At 34.8% G+C, this 23475-nt stretch overlaps 1 protein-coding gene across 11 annotated transcripts in view; it reads right to left on the reverse strand.

The window, feature by feature from the left end:
- The window catches only part of LRRC7 (leucine rich repeat containing 7), a 579044-nt gene that overhangs the window by 287080 nt on the left and 268489 nt on the right, over positions 1-23475 (reverse strand). For all 11 annotated transcript variants that reach the window (XM_037739858.1, XM_037739854.1, XM_037739849.1 and 8 more), the window contains one exon: positions 9309-9387. In XM_037739858.1, coding sequence (XP_037595786.1) covers positions 9309-9387 — 79 coding nt within the window. The remainder of the gene's footprint in view (positions 1-9308; positions 9388-23475) is intronic.

A 23475-nucleotide genomic window follows, 5' to 3' on the forward strand; every position in this document is an offset into this window, starting at 1 on the left:
TCTCAGTAATAAGTCCTCAATGCCATTGATAAGTTCTTGGAAAATGGCAACTTTAAGCGAAACTATGTATAACAAAACAATTTTGTCTTTTCTCTACATTATAATGAAACAATGTTGAAGGAAACAACGTTATTTGCGGACCTGTTGTATGTCCTTTCACTTAAAGTTGCAGCTTTCAACAACCTATCAATGATGTTAAGTGAAAACTTACTGTATCTGAATCTGATATTGGTTATTTTTGCTGTAAATATACTGTTCTAGTTTGTATTTTGGAGCTGAATTGTGTGGGTATGATTTCATAGAGGATGTTTCCATAAATTTGCTTTTAAGAGACATAGGATTTATGAAAGCAGAAAAGAAAGAGAAGGGAGGCAAGTAAAAAATGAGGGTTTTTATAATGTAGAGGTAAGAAGACACTTGAGATGTGTAACAAAGAGAATATGAGTTCTAGGGCAAATACTTTATGTATGTATGTGTTTGGAGTTAATATTTAAGAATATCAGGAGAGAACAAAGTTTACTTAAATGCTCAACTCAAAGTTTTGAACTTGATCTTATAGAAATGAAAAAAAGATGTATGGTAGGTCATTAATTTTCTGTGTGTTTTCCTTTGTTGTAATGTATTAGAACTTACATCCTGATAGCATGACAGTTGTTATGATGAAGGCACAGATGTTAAATAATTTCAATTGGAAATAACTATTATCTTTGATGTCTTGTAAATCCAAACAACTAGTTACATTTGGCTCTTCAAAAAAGATGATCAATATGATACATATAAAATTAGATGAATATTAAAACCATTAATCTAATAATTTAACAGCATCACTACTAAGTAAAAAAAAGGCTTTAAAAATACTAATTTTCTATTTGTGGGGACAAACATTTTTCCTATATATCAGAACTATCTAACTTCTCTCAGTCCACTATTCTCCATATGTATGTAATAAATGGTATTGTACTATCACTTTGATCAAAAATATACTTTTTTTTTGCTTCTTCTTTGATAATGATTATGCCCTAGAAGAAGAACTTTGCATATTACATAGAACATTTTGATTTTGAGTTTAAGAATTGACCACATTTTACAAATTCCAGTTACAAAATTGGATCACCAAAAATAGGGTATATGAAAAACCAGCATGCAAAGTAGGTCAGCTTTTCAGCCTGGTTATAAATAAAGATGTATTGACATTTTCTATCGAACATTTCTTCTTAAAAATGCAGAGTTAAGAATATAAGTACATAGTATGTCTTATTTAATGATATCTATGTTTTATTTCAATTCACTTCAACATGAATGGTTACTCTGCATTTAGATTCAAAATTAATGTCTTCTTTATTTTCCTTATAGGATTCTGTTTATAGATTTAATTGAATATTTATACAATTATGGTTTGTACTAGTATTGGAGATTTTCTATTCCTGGAAAAAATTATAAATTATTTGGGGATAAAGAATTTTTAAAATCTCTTAAACTGTCTATTATTGTACTTTGAAAACAACATATAATGAAAAATGGATTCAGTGTTATTTGAAAAATCATATATATATATATATATATATATATATATATATATACAGTCAATAAGTCTGCCAAAAAGGATATTCAACCTTATCACTAATTTTATGGTACATTTTTTAGCTTCTAATAGAGACAAGGGCCTGACTTGTCAATATAATTACTTCCAGAAAAATGTATGAGGAATTGTGAGAAAAAAAAAAATTATAGCAAGTTGGATACACCTGATGAAGACAACAATCACAGGTTGTCTTTATTTTCCTCCTAAGTATTCCATCAAATCCAATATTTGACTTTAAGTGAGAAATGCTCAGTAATAAAATGATTTTACTATCCTAAAATAGCTTGGTAGTTTTTCATATTTGAATGATTTATTTAAAAATTCAAAGAATATACCTGCTTTATAAATTGGCAAATACTTCACTCTACTAAGTAAATATCTTCTTTTTATTAATTGCTGAAATGAAAAGTCGTATGTACAAATACCTAGTAACATAAAAGAAATGAGATCTGGTGTTTGATAAATCAGGAGGGTTACTAGAGCTAACATTAATTAAGTTTACATTTCAAAATAGCCAGAAGAGAATAATCAGAATGTTCCTAGTGTAAAGAAATGACAAAAATCTAAAGTGATGAATATCCCAATTACCCTGATTTGGTTATATAAATGTATCAAATTATCACATGTGCCCACCCCAAATGTACATCTATATAGATCAACAACAAAAAAAACTACAAGAAAGAAAGAAAAACAATAGACCCAGACATCCATATAGTTTAGCAGTTGAGCACATATGTTGATGTCAGAAGACCTTGCTTTGAATCACAGGCCTTCAAATTATTTTCATCTGACCTTTACAATTACTTAACTTTGCAGTAGTTGATTTCCTTATTTGTAAAATGATAATACTAATATCTGCTGCTCAGATTTACTCCAAATGATTAAACAATTGCTTATCCCATAGTAAGAATCAGCAAATGAAAGCAATTTTACTACTTTTCTTTAGTATACATTTTATAATTTTATTTTGATGTTTAAAAAATATTAACTGGAATACTATTTTAAATACTTTCATAATAGCTAATTTTTTATTATTGGAAGAGACAAATTGAGATTAACTTCAATCACCCTTATTTCAACATTTTTTCTTTTCTGATTGCATTTACTCTAGAAGTTTAAGGAAAACATATTATAGGCATCTGACTTCTAATAGAACAGTTAAGCCATATAAAATTATAGGTTTCATATGTTGTGAATAAGAACACAATGTAAAAATTTCTACTCTAGCTGGAAAGGCATTTTACGTTAAAAATTCTTCATTTATACAGCTTAAAATTATAAAACTAACATAATAATGTTAGAGTACATTGGAAAATAACGAGAAAAGTATAACACATAATTTAACCTTCTTTAGCACGACCATGATGGTCATTTCATTTATTTCTTTATAATCTATTAATTGTTTTAACATCACTGCAAACTTGTATCATTATTTCTCCCTTTAATGTGTAATTATCTTTCAATTTTGCTATATAAATTGAATGAATACATAATTTATAATTCAAACTAGGACACTTGTGAGAGTTAAAAGGCAGCTATTAATAAATATGCCAAATCAAGAATAGTAAACAGAGATGATTTGGGCAAACAGAGACACTTGGTCACCCTATTTATGACTTTCATATTCACCCCATAGATGTACTGCAATTTGCTAGTAACTTCTTCATTATTGAGCATTAAGAATGTTTTAAATTTTTGAGAATGTATCCTCTAGCAAATAAAAATACATTATCGGATATGGTGAAATACAGTGAAAGAAACAGGAATTTAAATACTGGCTTCATGCATTTCTATCTATAAAAAGGTAGTAATATTTATCTATAAAATGAAGTGGCTATAAAAATTAAAATAATGTATCTAAAAGTTTAAGACATAGTAGGTTCTCAATAAATGTTAGTTCTTGCTTTTCCCATTGAGGAGTTGTTTTCAATTTTCATTGTGATAATTTTCACCAATAACTTGTTTAAGGAGTCTAGCTTATAGTACAAAGTTCACATGTAAAAGTAAAACTAAAATAACACTCAAAATTATAACTTTTATATTACAGGATTTACATTACTTAATACTTTATATGTTTCTTAGTACAAAGAAAGTAACAAAAAGGCAACATACACACAAAAAAATCAATGAAACCAAAATTTTTTTTGTAAAGATCAACAATATTGATAAATCTCTAGTCAGATTGATTAAGCAAAAAAAGAAAGAAGACACAAATTCCCAGTACCAGAAATGAATGAGAGGGTATCACTAGAGAACCTACAGATATTAAAGGACCAATAAATAAATAAATTCTATGAAGAACAATAGCCAATATTTGAAATGTACAAATTTCTGAAAAACACAACTACTGAAGATAACTCAAGAAGAAATAGGTAGTTTGAATAGTCCTATAGTTATTAAGGAAACTCAGTCTCTAGGCTTACATGGTTGCCCTTGCATATTCTACAAATATTAAAAATAAACACCAATTCTAAGTAGACTTTTATAGAAAATAGAAAATAACATTTCTCAACTCATTTTATGAAGCCAGTTTTACCCGGATAGCAAAAACAGACAAAGAAATTACAAGATAAGAAATTTCAGACCAACAGGCTCCATGAGTATAGATGGGAAAATCTTTCACAAATATTAGCAAATCAGAGCCAGTAATACAGAAATAAGTATAATACTTCCTAATCAGGTAGGCATGATCCCTGGAATACAAAATTGTATGATAGTCAAAAATCAATCAGTGTGAGTCACCATAGGCTCAAAGTAAAGAAGACAAATGATATAAACAAGTGTTATAAAAAATTCAACATCCATTGGTAATACCCTCAGTAAACCAAATATCCCCCTACCCCCACCCCGTGATCCTCACCTCCTGATGTCATGCCCCTGTATAATCTTCTTTGAGTGTTGGCAGGACGTGTGACTTGCTACTAATCAACAGAATGTGGCAAATATGATGGAATGTCACTCCCACAACTAAATTATATTATATAACTCCATCTGGCTAAGAGACTCAAAGCTACCTTGGGGGAGAATTACATGGCAGGGAACTAAATATAGTCTCCAGGTCCCATGCGTGGTCTCCAGCTAACAGCCAGCAAAAAGTGCAGCCTGGTGAAACTTTGAAGCAGGGGACCCAGATAAACCATGCCCCAAATTCCTGACCCACAGACATTGAGAAATAAATAATATGTATTGTTTTAAGCTGCTACATTTGTGGTGATTTGTTATAGAGCATTAGAAAATTAATAAAAGATTTTTGGTGCTTAGAATTAGGGTTCTGCTGTAACTAATTTTTAAAAATATGTGGTGGCTTTGGAAGCACTCAGTAGTCAGTCACAGACTGGAGAATATTAAAAAACAAGAAAAAGCATACATTTTCTTGAAAAGACTATTAGAAGAAATCTAAACTTTGAGGGCTCTGCTAGTGAGGGCTCAAAGGGAAGTGAATGGCAGGTTACTGGAATTTTTTTCAATCTGATAAACAGCATATATTTAAAAAACAAGTAAAAATTACACATAACGGTGAAACTCTAAATGCTTTCTCTCTAAGGCTGTCAACAAGGCAATGATGCCTGCTTTCACCTCTGATGTTCAACATGTTAAGGAGGTCTTAGCCAAGACCATTAGGTAAGAAAACAAACAAAGAAATGGCATTTAGATAAAAAATGATGAAATAAAACTGTCTTATTCACAGGTAACATGACATTTTACATAGAAAATTTCCCCAAAATCTAAACATGCAATTTAATGGAATTACTAAGTGAGTTTAGTAAGATTGTAGAAGATCAGATAAATATTGAAAATCAATTGTATTTGCACATGCTGGCAGTAAGCAATTGGAATAATAAAAAATCATTTGCAATAGCACAAAACCCATAAAACACTTAGAATAAAATGAACAAAATTTGTATGCTGAAATCTATAAAATGTTGATAAAATTTAAAATACCTAAATAAGTATGGAGCTAAACTATGCTCAGGGATGAGAATATTCAATATTTTTGAGATGTTAAATTCTACCCAGTTTTATCTATTGTTTTAATGCAATCCCTATCTTAATTCCAGCAGACTTGTATATTTTTTGTATAAATTAGCAAGCTAATTATAAAATATACATGAAGAGCAAAACATACTAGCCCAAACAATTTTGATAAAGAACAAAGTTGAAGGACTCATATTCCCTGATTTCATGACTTACTATTATGTAAAGCTACAGTAATTAAGACAGTAGAGAATTTGTGTAAAAACAAATGTACAGATTAACAAAAATAAAAAATTCAGAAATAAACTCAAATATATGTGATCAATTGTTTTACAACAACGTATAAAAAAATCAACTTTAAATGGATCATATACATAACTGTAAAACCTAAACTATAAGAGTTTCAGAGGAAGGCACAGGGGAAATCACTATTGCTATAAATTTAGCAAAGATCTTAGATAAGAAAGAACAGCACAAACCATAAAAAGTTATTAAATGGAAATTCATTAAATTCAAAACCTTCTTTTTGAAAGGTGCTACTTAGAAAATAAAGAGATCGGTCTGGGAGTGGTGGCTCATGCCTGTAATACCAGCACTTTGGGAGGCTGAGGTGGGTGGGTCACCTGAGGTTGGGAGTTCGAGATCAGACTGACCAACATGGAGAAACCCCATCTCTACTAAAAATGCAAAATTAGCCAGGCATGGTAGTGCAAGCCTGTAATCCCATGTACTAGGGAGTCTGAGGCAGGAGAATTGCTTGAACCCGGTAGGCAAGGTTGTGGTGAGCCGAGATTGCACCACTGTGCTCCAGTCTGGGTAACAAGAGTGAGACTCTGTCTCAAAAAAAGAAAAAAAAATTAAGAAAGAAAGAAAGAGAAAATAAAGAGATCAGCCATAGAATAAGAGCAGATCTTGGCTTACAAATATCTTCTAAAGGTCCAGAATATAAACATAATTCTTATAATTCAATTATAAAAAGGCAAGCCAATAAAAATGAAAAAATTGAATTTTTACCAAAGAAGCAATACAGATTATAAATAAGTACATGAAAAGATGCTAATTAGACATTAGAAATATAAATAAAAACCACACTGAAATGCCATTTCTACTACACTGCCTAAAATTAAAAATAATAAAAAACTGACAGAACCAAATTCTGGCAAAGACGAGGAACAACTGAACTCTGAACAACTGAACTGGTAGAAACGCACAATTGAATAGCTTTGGGAAAGTGGTTTGGAAGCTTCTTATCAGGTTAAACATACATATACGTACTAGTCAGAAAACTACTCCCAGGGGTTCACCCAATAGAAATGAAAATATATGCTAACACAAACACTTGTGTGTAGTTTATACTAGCTTTATTTATAACAGCCAAAAACTGGAAACAACACAAATGCCTATCAACTGATAAATAGATACACAAACAATGTTATATCCATACAATGGAATACTACCTGGCAATAAAGGGGAATGATGTATTGATTATTGAAAAATTACAAATTAATTTCAAAATCATTATGTTAAGTAAAAGAAGTCAGACACGAAAATATGATATCATTTATCTGTCATTTTGAAAAAGACAAAACAATAAGGGTAGAAATCATCAGTGGATGACTGGGCTAAGGGAAATTTTTGAGGTGATGCAATAGTCTATATCTTGACTATGGAGATGGCCACATGACTATATACATTTGTTAAAATTCATTGAACCATATGCCTAAATGGAGTTAATTTTATTTTTTTGAGACAGGGTTTCACTCTGTGGCTCAGGCTGGAGTGCAGGGGCATGATCATGGCTCACTATAGCCATGTCATTCCAGGCTAAAGTAACTCTCCCACCTTAGTCTCTCAAGTAGCTGGGACTACAGGTGCACGCCACCACACTAGGCTAATCTTTTGCAATTTTCGTAGAGACAGGGTTTCACTACGTTGATAGGGTCAGTCTTGAACTCATGTAATCCTCCTGCCTTGGCCTCCCAAAGTGTTGGGTTTACAGGTGTAAGAAACCGTGCCAGAGTGAATTTTATTGTATGTAGATAACATCTTTAAAAATCTGACTTCAAAATTTGACAAACAATTTATATTTACTTTTCATAATTTCTATGAATTTCAAAACTGCTTAATGTTTATAGTGTTTTGCATTTTTCCTGAAATAAGTCATATTTGTTTATCTTTTAAACAAACAGTTAAACATATGAAGGAATTAGACATATCCAGTAATGGCCATAGACTTGAAATTTCTCAAAGATGTAATTTATCATCTGGCTTCTACTCCCAAAGACCTACCATGATTCCTAAATAAGATGAGCTATTAAATTTAAATACTTAGAAAAAAAGCAATTTATCAACACTGGATTGTTTTGAATCAAGTCAAGGACATGGTTGTAATCCTAGTGGGAGAAATTAGTAACATCTATTTCATTGAGATGTCAAGATTGCATTTTAGTTTAAGAGTTTTGGGAAAAGCTTTTTAGGGTTTTGTTTTCTCTTTTTGTACTTCCCTATTTACTTTTCAGGGAGAAAAACTGTAATTTTTAAGCACTTTTTATTGCTTGATGTTTTACATTTCATACAAAAGGCCTCAGATTATTTCACAAACCATTCACTGTAAAGATCTCCATCTTAACTTCCACCTCATTCTTTTACATTCTATTCCACTCCTCATCTCATGTAGAGACTCTTCCCATCATCCATAGAGAACCACTTTCACTATTCCCTCTCCTCAACTCTGTTGGTATAAAATTTCCCATCAATTTCCCTTTGATAAATTTATTTATGTCTTCTTCTAAAAACACTCCATCCATTAAATGTCTTTCCAATGGGCTTCAGTTTCCCCTAGCCTCCTACACTTCATCAAACAAAAGATTGAGGAATTTTTCTCAAATCCTACTGTCAGCTTTGTATAATGAAAATGCCAGTCTTACTCTGAAGCTCATTATTTGCCATCCAATACCACTGATTTGTTTCAACCTCTTCTAAATATTGCAACTGTCAGTAGCCTCTCTAGATTTTATTTTTACTTACATTATTAAGTGACTTTAACATTCAGGTTCATGACTTCTCCAATCGATTTATTTTACTGCTTCCTGACGTACTTGATTCCACGGACTTATGTCACTATACCACAGATGCAATTTACCAACATGGTCACTTGCCTGGTATCATTTTTCCATGGCATTTCTTAATTAACAGATCTTGGACTACAAATACCTATTTTCTGATCACAGCATCTTTATCATCCATGTCTTCCATTCTCTTTTCCTCCTAGGGTTTTCTCTTTACTCTGCTATAGCCTCTGGTATACAAGTACTTTGTATTTCTGGTCATTACTTTATTTCCTTGAACTACATGATAGGTTATTTTTATGTACTTATCAATACCTTAAATTTGCATTATCTTGAACTTCTGGCAGGTCCTTGATGCTAATTTTTCACCATGACCATAACTAATAACTCTTTTCTTAGTTTCAACTCTTATCTATGGAATGTTACCTGAGAGCTGTGGAAAATGGTGACAAAGTTTGCCTCAAAATAATACCATCTTTTGCAAATTGGGTATTCATTGCTACTCAGCAATATTTTAAATCATCTTTTGTCAAACTATTCTGATTAATTTTTTCCATCATTCTATTAAGTGCTATGTCAATTATACATTTAAATTTAAAGTATTATGTGTATTTCATCTATTTTGGTACATTATTATACAATGGAAACATAAATACAAATAAAATTTAATCACGCATACTCACTTAGAAATGGGATTGACACTGGCTTCAATAATTGTTAAACACTTACAGCACTTTATGTTTTCTGGAAATTCTTGTACACCTAAAATGTGAAAAAAGCAAAAGTACATGAAAATGTTCCAACAAACATTCTTTAAACTATAGTTCTAATATTTACATACTTATTAAAACTATGAGTCAGTACATAGTGTAAACACTATTTAGGATAACCATTTAAGTAGAAATAAAAACTTAATAACATATCAATATTATTAATCATATATACATAATTTAAAAAAAAATATATATTTTATTGCGTTTTAGGTTTTGGGGATACATGTGAAGAAGATGCAAAATTGTTGCACAGGTACATAAATGGCAAAGTGGTTTGCTGCCTTCCTCTCCATCACCTATATCTGACGTTACTCCCCATGTTATCCCTCCCCAACTCCCCACCCCCCACTGTCTCTCCCCTAGTTCCCCCCCACAGACCTCAGTGTGTGATGCTCCCCTCCCCAACAATGAGAACACATATACATAATTTTTTTTTCCTTGAGATGGGGTTTCACTCTTGTTACCCAGGCTGGAGTGCAATGGCGCGATCTTGGCTCAACGCAACCTCTGTCTCCTGGGTTCAGGCAATACTCCTGCCTCAGCTTCCTGAGTAGCTGGGATTATAGGCACGTGCCACCATGCCCAGCTAATGTTTTGTATTTTTAGTAGAGATGGGGTTTCACCATGTTGACCAGGATGGTCTCAATCTCTTGACCTTGTGATCCAACCGCCTCGGCCTCCCAAAGTGCTGGGATTACAGGCGTGAGCCACCGCGCCTGGCCCCATAATTTTTAATAAAGGTTGAATGTTAAATAATATTTTATGATAAGAGTTTAAAATTGGATATAAAATTGAGGACAATTGTATATATGGCCTAAGATAAATCTTTGATCTTTAGTAACCTAAAGAAATAAAAATAGCTTAAATTAAGTTATAGTGCCACTACTGAGAGAAGGGAGAACAAGTAGGTATTAAAAAAAACAAGATAAAATCTTTACTTCCAATAATCATTTTATAAGGTTAGGAAAGTTGAACACATACTTAAGAACACATTCCAAAACTGAAAAATGCTCCCCCTGAAAGTAATATGGGGCTCTGGTAAATTTTATACAATTCATTTTTGTTGGCTGTACAGAGTATAGCTCTGCATCTGCCTGAAAGTATGAAGAGTCAAGCAGCTTTCCTTGGGTCCTCCCTGGAGTCTCTGAGGTAGCCAGCCTGGCTATTTGCCCTTGGAGAATTGCTCATCTGTTGTCACAGCTGTGCTATTGGCTATGTGACAAAAAAAAAAAGAAAAAAAAAACAAAACAAACAAAAAAACACAAACACACACACAAAGTTTTCTATGAAACTGAAAATACAGAAGCTGCAAACCTAATCCATAAATGTGAAGGTCAGAGGAATAAAAGATGTGGGGGACATTTCAACTAATTGATGTAAATGAATTAATGTAGCAGACCCTAAAGAAGTTAGAAGGGGAAGAAGCTATACCAAGCTGTTACTATATGATATGCCTGCAGTACCACTTTCTCTAAATTTTTGAAACTATTATCAAGGATGTGAAAATTTCCAAAAAGAACTGGCCTTTCCTAGTACTTCACATCTGACAGAAGGATAAGGAACACTTTGTGGCAGTATATAATTGACCTTTTTGATGATGGATACTCAAGAAACAAAATATTTCACCTTTCCATATTCCATTCATCTAGACTACCATGTCCACAAGACTTTAGAGCCCTTGAAGCAGCAGGAAGGTAGCAAAATCCAGGACAGGTCACTTATCCACTGCCAAATGGGGGTCCAAAGGGAGGTTTGTGACATTTCTCACCCCATTTCTCTGTATTTAAAATTTTGCCAGAAATTATGCAGTTCTAAAATTATTACTGAACTATTTTGACTTCTAAATAAGAGCCCCCAAAAGTTTTGGAGCTCCATTATATATGAATTTAATGAGAAAGCCTGTTTCTTTCTTTCTCTCTCTCTTTCCTTTCTTTTTTTTTTTTTTTTTTGGAAGGCCATAATACCCAGAACTTTCATTAAATAGTCACTAAAAAAAGGGCGGCGAGGTTAATAATCTAACTTATGAATCATCCTTAACATTTTCCCATAAAATTCTTTACTTTAAATATCTTGAAAAGTAGTATAAACTTCTCATTTTCTTTGTTTAGCTTTTTCTGTTCACTCTCCAATCTGGACTCATTGCATGCTGGCATGCATAATGCCTTATCTCCACAGGTTCCTGCCTTAAAATGGTATATACTTAAATTATGTGTAAAGCAGGACATGAAAGCAGAAGTAAATTAAAATATAATTTTAAGGAAAAGATGATGTCTCTTTATCTTCTACTGAAAATGGAATTGCCTACTGTGGTAAAAATGGTGCTATATTATTTGTTTAAAAATTTGTATTATGTTGTTTACAGTTTAAATTTAAAATAATTCAGAGCACAGTCTGTTGGTTTAAGATAGAATCCTAGCTGTATACCCTCTGGCTGGGTAGTCCTAGGCAAGTCCTTCAAAATCCCAATGCCTTAGCTTCCCACTCTGAAAAAAACTGATTATATGAATGGTTTTATCATAGAGTTGTAATGAGGATTAAAAGAGATTATATAGAAAAGCAATTGGCACAAAGTGCTGTAATAATGTTATCTATAATTATTAGAAATAAAAAAAAATCAGAGGATGTAAGTCAAAAAAAGAATGAAAAACATATCAAAATGATCTGGATTCAGGTATAAAAGTGTAAAATTTGTCTACCTCAGAGAATATAGGAAAAAGGTAAGAATTAGTGTACTGAAAGAATATAATATATACTGTGCAAATATATATATCTTATTAATCTATGTGTATGTGTGTGAATATATACACACACTCTTAAAGCTGCTGTTCTTTGAGACTTAAAAGTGCCAGACATTGTGCCAAGGTTACAGACATAAAAAATGGGAGAAAAAAGATTTCATGACTTTTTTCTTAAATTGATATTCTAACTTAGAAGAATGACTGAAAGAAAAACTCTATAGAAAAATCAAATGATAAATGTGAAGAAGTCTTCCAGAAAATGTGGTAATATCAGGCAAAAAAGCAGTAAAGATAAATTTAGAATAGTTGAGACAGTATCCGAGTAATAGAAGTTCTAAGGAGAGTAAACTGAGAACACACAGGATAGAAAATACTAAAGGAACACTTCAAGAATACTTCAGTAATTTCTAAAAATGAACAAGATTATTTCAGATTACATAGCAAAGACTTGGAACCAACCCAAATGCCCATCAGTGATAGACTGAATAAAGAGAAGTTGGCACATATACACCATGGAATACTATGAAGCAATAAAAATAGATGAGTTTATGCCCTTTGCAGGGACATGGATGAAGCTGGAAACCATCATTCTCAGCAAACTAACACAAGAACAGAAAACCAAACACTGCATGTTCTCATTCCTAAGTGGGTGAACAATGAGAATGCATGGACACAGGGAGGGGAACATCACACACGGGGGCCTGTTGAGGGGTGGGGAAGCTAGGGGAAGGATAGCAGGGGGTGGGGGAGATTGGGAAGGGATAACATTAGAAGAAATACCTAATGTAGATGATGGGGGGATGGATGTAGAAAACCACCATGGCATGTGCATACCTATGTAACAATCCTGCATGATCTGCACCCCAGAACTTAAAGTATAATAAAATAATAAAAATAAAAAAAGAAAAGCTCACTCATTCAATGAGTATTGAGAATTAAGAGAGGAGAGAAAAATCAGGTTTCATACAAAGGATCAAAATCTAGATGACATTTGACTTCTCAAAAAATATTTAGAATGAGAAAATTACATAGAAATATATCCAACCTCTGAAGGAAGATGGTTTTCAACTAAAATCCTATGAACCATCAAACTATTATCCCCCAACTATAAAAATGAGGGTGAAATAAGGACATTTTCAGAGTGACATAAGCAAGATGGCAGAATAGGAGTTTTCTAACATCTCACAGTTTACTGATTTTGGCAAGCATCTGCAGATGAGAATATTTTTGTGGGAGTTTGGGAGTCCAGCTGAGAAATTCTAGCATACCATTAGAGCAGAACTTATGAGAGTAAATTCACAGAAGACAGTAAAAAGAATAATTTCATTTTACCAATTTCACTTCTCCCTCAAGGCGGCAGAGCTCAATGCCAGGAGAAACTCCTTCAGCTTACAATTGCCCCCACAGGGGAAAGTAAAAATGTAGTGAGTGAGGCTTTTCCAATTGTGTGAGACATTGTTCAAGAGGCCTACCTCTTTCTTGCCCCATTTAGAGTACTGAGGGAATCAATATGGCTGAGTGGCTGGGAGAGGCTAGGAGCTGAGAGGAGAGGTAGGGACTCTCAGCAACCAAAGTTTAAAATTAAACAAAGAGCTGTATATTCTACTATTCTCCAACAGAAAGTTTGCCCATGGGCTGTTCAGTATGCCTTACCTGTGGACCACCATAACTGACCCAAAGGTTCTCCCAACACATTGTATTTCTCAGCCTCCCATCTATAACTGTAGCTAGCTCCTTTCATGTGCTTGGCTACAACACAAACTTGAGCATTTCAGAGTGTTGCCTAAAAAAACAAGTGAGAGACTCCCAGCACCCAGCCTGGCTTTGTGGGATTGAGAGAGGACAAACAATTTTAAGAAATTCTGCCCAAGAGGAAACAAAATAGGTGAAGCAGGCACATCCATAGCAAAAGTCTGACAGAGACTCAGAATCCCTCATCTGGCTGACTGGTGAGGTGTTTCTCTCCTGAAGCAAGACAGTAAAGACTGAAGAAGGTGACAGAATCTTCAAATGCAAAGACAAGAATACAAGACTTCAAGGAATACAAACAAAACAAGGAAATTTGTCACCACCAAAACAACACACTTTTCTAGTAACCAATCTGAAAGAGGTGGAGCTCCATTAATTGCCTGACAGAAACATCAAAATAAATATTTTAAGGAAGCTGAGTAAGCTACAAGAGGGCCCAGATGGACAACTCAATAAAATCAGAAAATTTATGAATATAACAAGAAGTTAAATGAAGAGACAGAAATCATTTTTAAAAATCCCAGAAATTATGGAGCTGAAAAGTACAATAAATGAAATGGAAAATGCAATATAGAACTCCCATGGCAGACTTGATCAAGCAGGAAAAAAAGAATGCTAACTTGGAGACAGCTCATTTAAAATTATCCATTCAGAGCAGGAAAATGAAGATAATGAAAAGGAATGAAGAAAGTTTATGGGATTTATGGGGTACCATCAAGAGAATAAAATAAGGATTATAGAAATCCCAAAATAAGAAGAGAGGGAAGGTACACAAATCTTACTTAAAGAAATAATGGCTGATAACTTCCTAATAGTTATCAGCTGATAACTTCCTAATAGAATAGATATAGTATCTGGTTTTATTTAGGTACATGAGGCTTAAAGGTCTCTAAACAGATTAAACCCAAAGGGACTTCCAGTGGTACACATTATAATCAAATTGTCAAAAATCAAAGATTAAAAAAAAAAGAATTTTGAAAGCAGCAAGAAAAGAGAGATTTATTACAATTGAGGAAACTCCCATTAGATTATCAGCAGATTTCTTAGCAAAAATCTTGTAGGAAGAGAGAGTGAGTTACTATGTTCAAAGTGCTAAAAAACAAACAAACAAACAAACAAACAAACAAAAAATCCACAAAAAACCCCTGCCAACCAAGAATATTTCCAAGGCAATGCTGTTTTCAGAAATGAAGGATAGATAAATACATTCTCAGACAAACCACAGCTGAGGGAGTTCATCTCCACTAGACCTATCTTACAAGAATTGCTAAAGGGAATTCTTCAAGTTGAAATGAAAGGATGATAAATAGCAACCTGAAAACATAGGACAAAATTTAAAACTCACTGGTAAAATTAAACATATAGTTAAATTCAGAATACTTTAATACTGTAATGGTGATGTAAAAATCAATATTAACTCTAGTATAAAAGTTAAAGGACAAAGTTGTTTTAAAAAACTGTAGCTAAAATAATTTGTTAGTGGATACACAATATAAAAAAATAACTGTAACATCAAATACTTAAAATGTATGTGTGTGCATGTGGGGTAAGTGTGTGAAATTTTTGTAAGTGATCAAAGTTAAGTTACTATCAGCTTAAAATAGTGTTATAACTACAAGATGTTTTATGTGAGCCTCATGGTAACCACAAAGCAAAGACCTATAGTAGATACACAGATGATAATGAGAAAGAATTTAAAACATACCACTGTATAAAATTAATTCACAAAGACAGCAAAAAGAAAGAACAAAGAAACTATAAAACAACCAGAAAAAAATCAACAAAAGGGCAATAGTAAGTCCTTATCTAATTAGTAAGTAAATAGACTAATTTATCCAATGAAAAGACACAGAGTCACTGAGTGGGTAAAAAATCAAGACCCAAAGGTGGCTGGCAAGATGGCCAAATAGGAACAGCTCCAGTCTGCAGCTCCCAGAGAGATTAATGCAGAAGGTGGGTGATTTCTGCATTTCCAACTGAGATACCTGGTTCATCTCACTGAGACTGGTTAGAGAGTGGGTACAGCCCATGGAGGGCAAGCTGAAGCAGGGTGGGGTGTTGCATCAACTGGAAGCACAAGGCGTTGGGGAACTCCCTTCTGTAGCCATGGGAACCCCTGAGAGACTGTGCCTTGAGGAACAGTGCACTCCAGCCCAGAAGTATGTTTTTCACACAGTCTTTGCAACTGATAAACCAGGAGATTCCCTTGAGTGACTATGCCACCAGGGCCATGGGTTTCAAGCAAAAAACTGGGCTGCCATTTGGGTAGACCATGAGCTAGCTGAGTGAGTTTTTTTTTTCATATCCCTGTGGCACTCCTGGAATGCCAGTGAGTCTGAACTGTTCACTCCCTTGGAAAGGGGGCTGAATCCAGGGAGCCAAGAGTTCTAGCTCAGCAGATTCTGCCACCATGGAGCCCAGCAAGCTAAGATCCACTGGCTTGAAATTCTTGCAGCCAGGATAGGGCAGTCTGAAGTTGACCTGGAACACTTGAGCTTGGTGCAGGGAGGAGCATTCACCATTATTGAAGCTTGAGTAGATGGTATTCACCTCACAGTGTAAACAAAGCCCCCAGGAAGTTCGAACCGGGCAGAGCCCACCACAGCTCCACAAAGCCACTGTAGCCAGACTGCCTCTCTAGATTCCTCCTCTCTAGGCAGGACATCTATGAAAGATAGGCAGCAGCCCCAGTCAGGGCTTATCGATAAAACTCCCATCTCCCTGGGACAAAGTATCTGGGAGAAGAGGCAGCTGTAGGCACAGCTTCAGCAGACTTAAACGTTCCAGCCTGCTGGCTCTGAAGAGAGCACCAGATCTCCCAGCACAGTGCTCAAGCAATGCTAAGGGATATACTGCCTCTTCAGTAGGTCCCTGACCCCAATGCCTCCTGATTGGGAGACACCTCCCAGCAGGGATCGACAGACACTTCATACAGGAGAGTTCTGGCTGGCATCTGGCAGGTGCCCCTCTAGGACGAAGATTCCAGAGGAAGGAACAGGTAGCAATCTTTGCTGTTCTGCAGCCTCCACTGGTGATACCCAGGCAAACAGGGTCTGGAGTGGACCTCCAGCAAACTCCAGCAGACCTGCAGCATAGGGTCCTGTTAGAAGGAAAACCAGCATATAGAAAACAATAGCATAAACACCAACAAAAAGGACGTTCACACAAAAATCCCATCCAAAGGTCACCAAAATCAAAGACCAAAGATAGATAAATCCACAAAGATGAGGAAAAACCAGCACAAAAAGGCTGAAATTTCCAAAAACTAGAATGCCTTTTCTCCTCCAAAGGATCGCAACTCCTCACCAGCAAGAGAACAAAACTGGATGGAGAATGAGTTTGACGAGTTGACAGAAGCAGGCTTCAGAAAGGGGTAATAACAAACTCCTCTGAACTAAAGTAGCATGTTCTAACCCAATGCAAGGAAGCTAAGAAACTTGAAAAAAGGTTAGAGGAATTGCTAGCTAGAACAACCAGTTTAGAGAAGAACATAAATGACCTGATGGAGCTGAAAAACACAGCACAAGAACTTTATATTGAAACAAGTATCAATAGCCAAATTGAAGAAAGGATATCAGATACTGAAGATCAACTTAATGAAATAAAGCATGAAGACAAGATTAGAGAAAAAAGAATGATGAGGAATGAACAAAGCCTCCAAGAAATATGGGACTATGTGAAAAGGCCAAGCCTATGTTTGATTGCTGTAACTGAAAGTGATGGGGAGAATGGGACCAAAACACACACTTCAGGGCATTATCCAGGAGAACTCCCCAATCCAGCAAGAAAGGCCAACATTCAAATTCAGGAAATACAGAAAATACCACAAAGATACTCCTCAAGAAGAGCAAACCAAGACACATAATCATCAGATTTACCAAGGTTGAAATGAAGGAAAAAATGTTAAGGGAAGTCAGGGAGAAAGGTTGGATTACCCACAAAGGGAAGCCCATCAGACTAACAGCAGATCTCTCTTCAGAAACCCTAAAAGCCAGAAGAGAGGGGAAGTAAATATTCAACATTCTTAAAGAAAATAATTTTCAATCCAGAATTTCATATCCAGCCAAACTAAGCTTTATAAGTGAAGGAGAAATAAAATCCTTTAGAGACAAGAAACTGTTGAGAGGTTTTGTCACCACCAGGCATGCCTTACAAGAGCTTCTGAAGGAAGTACTAAATATGGAAAGGAAAAACCAGTACCAGCCACCACAAAAACACAGCAAATTGTAAAGACCATTGACAATATGAAGAAACTGCATCAATTAACAGAAAAAGACAACCAGCTAGCATCATAATGACAGATCAAATTTACAAAGATCAATATTAACTTTGAATGTGTACAGACTAAATGCCTCAATTAAAAGACACAAACTAGCAAATTGGATAAAGAGTCAAGACCCATCAGTGTGCTGTAAGGAGATCCATCTCATGTGCAAAGACACACATAGGCTCAAAATAAAGGGATAGAGGAATATTTGCCAAGCAAATGGAAGGCATAATAAAAGCAGGGGTTGCAATCCTAGTCTCTGATAAAACAGACGTTAAACCAACAAAGATCAAAAGAGAGAAAGAAGGGCATTACATAATGGTAAAGGGATCAATGCAACAAGAAGAACTAACTATCCTAAATACATATGCACCCAATACAGGAACACCCAGATTAACAAGGCTAGTCCTTGAGACCTACAAAGAGACTTAGATTCTGACACAATAATAGAAGAAGACTTTAACACCCCATTGTCAATATTAGAAAGATCAATGAGGTAGAAAATTAACAAGGATATGCAGGACTTGAACTCAGCCCTGGATCATGTGGGCCTAATAGACATCTACAGAACTCTCCACCCCAAATCAACAGAATATACATTCTTCTCAGCACCACCTAGCACTCATTCTAAAGTTGACCACATAATTGGTAGTAAAACACTTCTCAGCAAATGCAAAAGAATGGAAATCAAAACAAACAGCCTCTCAAACAACAGTGCAATAAAATTAGAACTCAGGATTAAGACACTCATTCAAAACTGCCTAATACATGGAAACCAAACAACTTGCTCCTGAATGACTACTGGGTGAGTAAAAAATTAAGGCAGAAGTAAACAAGTTTTTTGAAATCAATGAGAACAAAGGCACAACATACCAGAATCCCTGGGACACAGCTAAAGCAGGATTTAGAGGGAAATTTATACACTAAATGCCCACAGAAGAAAGCAAGAAAGATCTAAAATTCCACACCCTAACATTACAATGGAAAGAACTAGAGAAGCAAGGTCAAATAAATTCAAAAGCTAGCAGAAGACAAGAAATAACTAAGATGAGAGCAGAACTGAAGGAGATAGAGACATGAAAAGGCCTTCAAAAAAATCAATAAATACAGGAGCTGTTTTTTTGGAAAAGATTAACAAAATAGACTGCTAGCCAAAATAATAAAGAAGAAAAGAGAGAATAATCAAATAGACACAATAAAAAATGATAAAAGGGAGATTGCCACTGATCCCACAGAAATACAAACTACCGTCAGAGAATACTATAAACACCTCTATGCAAATAAACTAGAAAATCTAGAAGAAATGGATAAATTCCTGGGCACATTCACCCTCCCAGGACTAAACCAGGAAATAGTTGAATCCCTGAATAAATCAATTAAAAAGTTCTGAAATTGAGGGAGTAATTAATAGCCTACCAACCAAGAAAAGCCCAGGACCAGACAGATTCACAGCCATATTCTATGAGAGGTTCAAAGAGGAGCTGGTACCTTTCCTTCTGAAACTATTCCAAAAAATGGAAAAAGAGGGACTCTTCCCTAACTCATTTTATGAGGCCTGCATCATCCTGATACCAAACACTGGCAGAGACAAAACAAAAAAAGAAAATTTCAGGCCAATATCCCTTATGAACATCAATGTGAAAATCCTCAATAAAATACTGTCAAACCAAATCCAGAAGGACATCAAAAAGCTCATCTACTGCGATCAAGTTGGCTTCATCCCTGGAATGCCAGGTTGGTTCAACATATGCAAATCAATATATGTAATCCATCACATAAATGGAACGAATGACAAAAAACACATGATTATCTCAATAGATGTAGAAAAGGCCTTCAATAAAATTCAACACCCCTTCATGCTAAAAACTCTCAATAAACCAAGTATTGATGGAACATATCTCAAAATGGTAAGAGCTATTTATGACAAGCTTACAGCCAATATCATACTGAACGGGCAAAAACTGGAAGCATTCTTTTTGAAAACTGGCACAAGACAAAGATGCCCTCTTTCACCACTCCTATTCAACATAGTACTGGAAGTTCTGGTCAGGGCAATCAGGCAAGAGAAAGAAATTAAGGGTATTCAAATAGTAAGAGAGGAAATCAAATTTTCTCTTTGCAGAGGACATTATTGTATATTTAGAAAACCCCGTCATCTCAGTCTAAAATCTCCTTAAGCTAAGAGGAAACTTTGGCAAAGTCTCAGGATACAAAATCAATGTGCAAAAATCACAAGCATTCCTACACCAACATTAGACAGGGAGCCAAATCATGAGTGAACTCCCATTCACAATTGGTATAAACAGAATAAAATACCTAGGAATGCAACTTACAAGGGATGTGAAGAACCTCTTTAAGGAGAACTACAAACCACTGCTCAAGGAAATAAGAGAAGACATAAATGGAAAAATATTCTATGCTCATGGTTAGGAAGAATCAATATTGTTAAAAAGGCCATACTGCCCAAAGTAATTTATAGATTCAATGCCACCCCCATCAAGCTACCATTGACTTTTTTCAAAGAATTACAAAAAAACTACTTTAAGTTTCATATGGGACCAAAAAGAGCCCATATAGTCAAGACAATACTAAGCAAAAAGAACAAAGGTGGAGGTATCACGCTATCTGACTTCAAACTATGCTACAAGGATACAGTAACCAGAACAGCATGCTACTGGTACCAAAACAGATATATAGACCAATTAACAGAACAGAGGCCTCAGAATAACACCACACACCTACCACCATCTGATCTTTGACAAACCATACAAAAACAAAGAATGGGGAAAGGATTCCCTATTTAATAAATGGTGTTGGGAAAACCAGCTAGTCATATGCAGAAAACTGAAACTGGACCCCTTCCTTACACCTTATACAAAATCTAACTCAAGATGGATTAAAATTAAAACATAAGAACAAAAACCATAAAAACTTTAAAAGAAAACCTAGGCAATACCATTCACGATATAGGAATGGGCAAAGACTTAATGATTAAAACACCAAAAGCAGTGGCAACAAAGGTCAAAATTGAGAAATGGGATCTAATTGAACTAAAGAGCATCTGCACAGCAAAAGAAACTATCATCAGAGTGAACAGGAAAACTACAGAATTGGAGAAAAATTTTGCAATATATCTGTTAAAGGGCTAACATCCAGAATCTACAAGGAACTTAAACAAATTTACAAGAAAATAACAACCCCATCAAAAAGTGGGTGAAGGATATGAACAAACATTTCTTAGAAGAAGGTATTTATGCCCCTAACAAACATATGAAAAATGCTCATTATCACTGGTCATTAGAGAAATGCAAATCAAAACTACAATGAGATACCATCTCATGCCAATTAGAATGACAATCATTAAAAAGTCAGGAGACAACAGATGCTGGAGAGGATGTGGAGAAATAGGAACGCTTTTTCACTGTTGGTGGGAGTGTAAATTAGTTCAACCATTGTGGAAGACAGTGTGGCATTTTCTCAAGGATGTAGAACCAGAAATACCATTTGACCCAGCAATCTCATTACTGGGTATATACCCAAAGGATTATAAATAATTCTACTATAAAGATACATGCACACATATGTTTATTGCAGCACTGTTCACAATAATAAAGACTTGGAACCAATCCAAATGCCCATCAATGATAGAATGGATAAAGAAAATGTGGCACATATACACCATGGAATACTATGCAGCCATAGAAATGGATGAATTCATGCCTTTTTTAGGGACATAGATGAAGCTGGAAACCATCATTCTCAGCAAACTAACACAAGAATAGAAAACCAAACACTGCATGTTCTCATTCATAAGTGGGAGTTGAACAATGAGAACACATGGACACAGGGAGGGGAGCATCACACACCAGGGCCTGTCTGGAGTGAGGAGCTAGGGGATAGCATTAGGAAAAATGTAGATGACGGTTGATGTGTGCAGCAAACCACCATGGCATGTGTATACCTATGTAAGAAAGCTGTGCATTCTGCACATGTATCTCAGAACTTAAAGTATAATAATAAAAAATATCAAGACCCAACTACATGTGCTTGAAACAAACTTTAGGGACCTATGTAGGCTAAAAAATAAAAGGATAGAAAAAATGTTTCAGGCCAATATAAACCAAAAGAGAGCAGGAGTATCTATATGTATTTCAGACAAAATAGGTTTTAAGTCAAAACCTATTGTCACAAGTGACAAAGAAGTTAATTATATAATAGTAAAAGTGTCAATTCAGCAAGAGGATATAATTTCAATATATATACACCCAATATCAGATAACCTAAATATATGAAGCAAGCATTGACAGATTGAAGGGGGAAATAGAATACAATACAATAATAGTAGGGACTTTAATTCCCCGCTTGCAACAATGGATAGATTATCCAGGCAAAAAAGTCAGTAAAGAAACCATGGACTTCATCAACTTAATACACACACACACACACACACACACACACACACACACACACGATTCCATCCAACAGCAGCAGAATGCACATTAGTCTCAAGCACAAATGAAATATTCTCCAAGAAGATTTTATGCAAGGCCACAAAATAAGTCTTAAAAAATTTACAAAACTGAAATAATATCAAGTATCTTTTTCAACAGCAATGATAATATATAAAACCAAAAATCACTAGCAAGAGGAAAACTGGAAAATTCACACAAATATGTGGAAACCAAATAGCACAGTCCTGAACAACCTGTAGGTCAAAGAAGAAATCAAAAGGAAAATTAAAAGAAAATCTGATACAAAAAAAAAGAAATAGAAATACAACATACCTAAACTTATGGGAGGAAGCAAAAGCAGTTTTAAGAGTGAAGTTTATAGCAATAAAAGCCAAATTAAGAACAAAAAAAGATCTTAAATAAACAAGCTAACTTTACACCTCAAGTAATTAGAAAAATAAGAACAAACCCACAAATATCAGAGCAGCAGTAAAGGAAGCAGTGACAAGAAGAAAATAAGAAAAGACCAATGAAACTAGAACCTGTCTTTTTAAAAAGATAAAATTGACAAGCCCTTAGTTAGACTAAGAATAAAAGAGAACTGACTTAAATAAATAGCATTAGAAATAAATGAGACGAGGGCCGGGCGCGGTGGCTCAAGCCTGTAATCCCAGCACTGTGGGAGGCCGAGGCGGGTGGATCACGAGGTCAAGAGATCGAGACCATCCTGGTCAACACAGTGAAACCCCGTCTCTACTAAAGCTACAAAAAATTAGCTGGGCATGGTGGTGCGTGCCTGTAATCCCAGCTACTCAGGAGGCTGAGGCAGGAGAATTGCCTGAACCCAGGAGGTGGAGGTTGCGGTGAGCCGA

This window comes from Cebus imitator, unplaced genomic scaffold (assembly GCF_001604975.1).
Source record: "Cebus imitator isolate Cc_AM_T3 unplaced genomic scaffold, Cebus_imitator-1.0 Scaffold3, whole genome shotgun sequence".
Lineage (NCBI taxonomy): Eukaryota > Metazoa > Chordata > Mammalia > Primates > Cebidae > Cebus > Cebus imitator.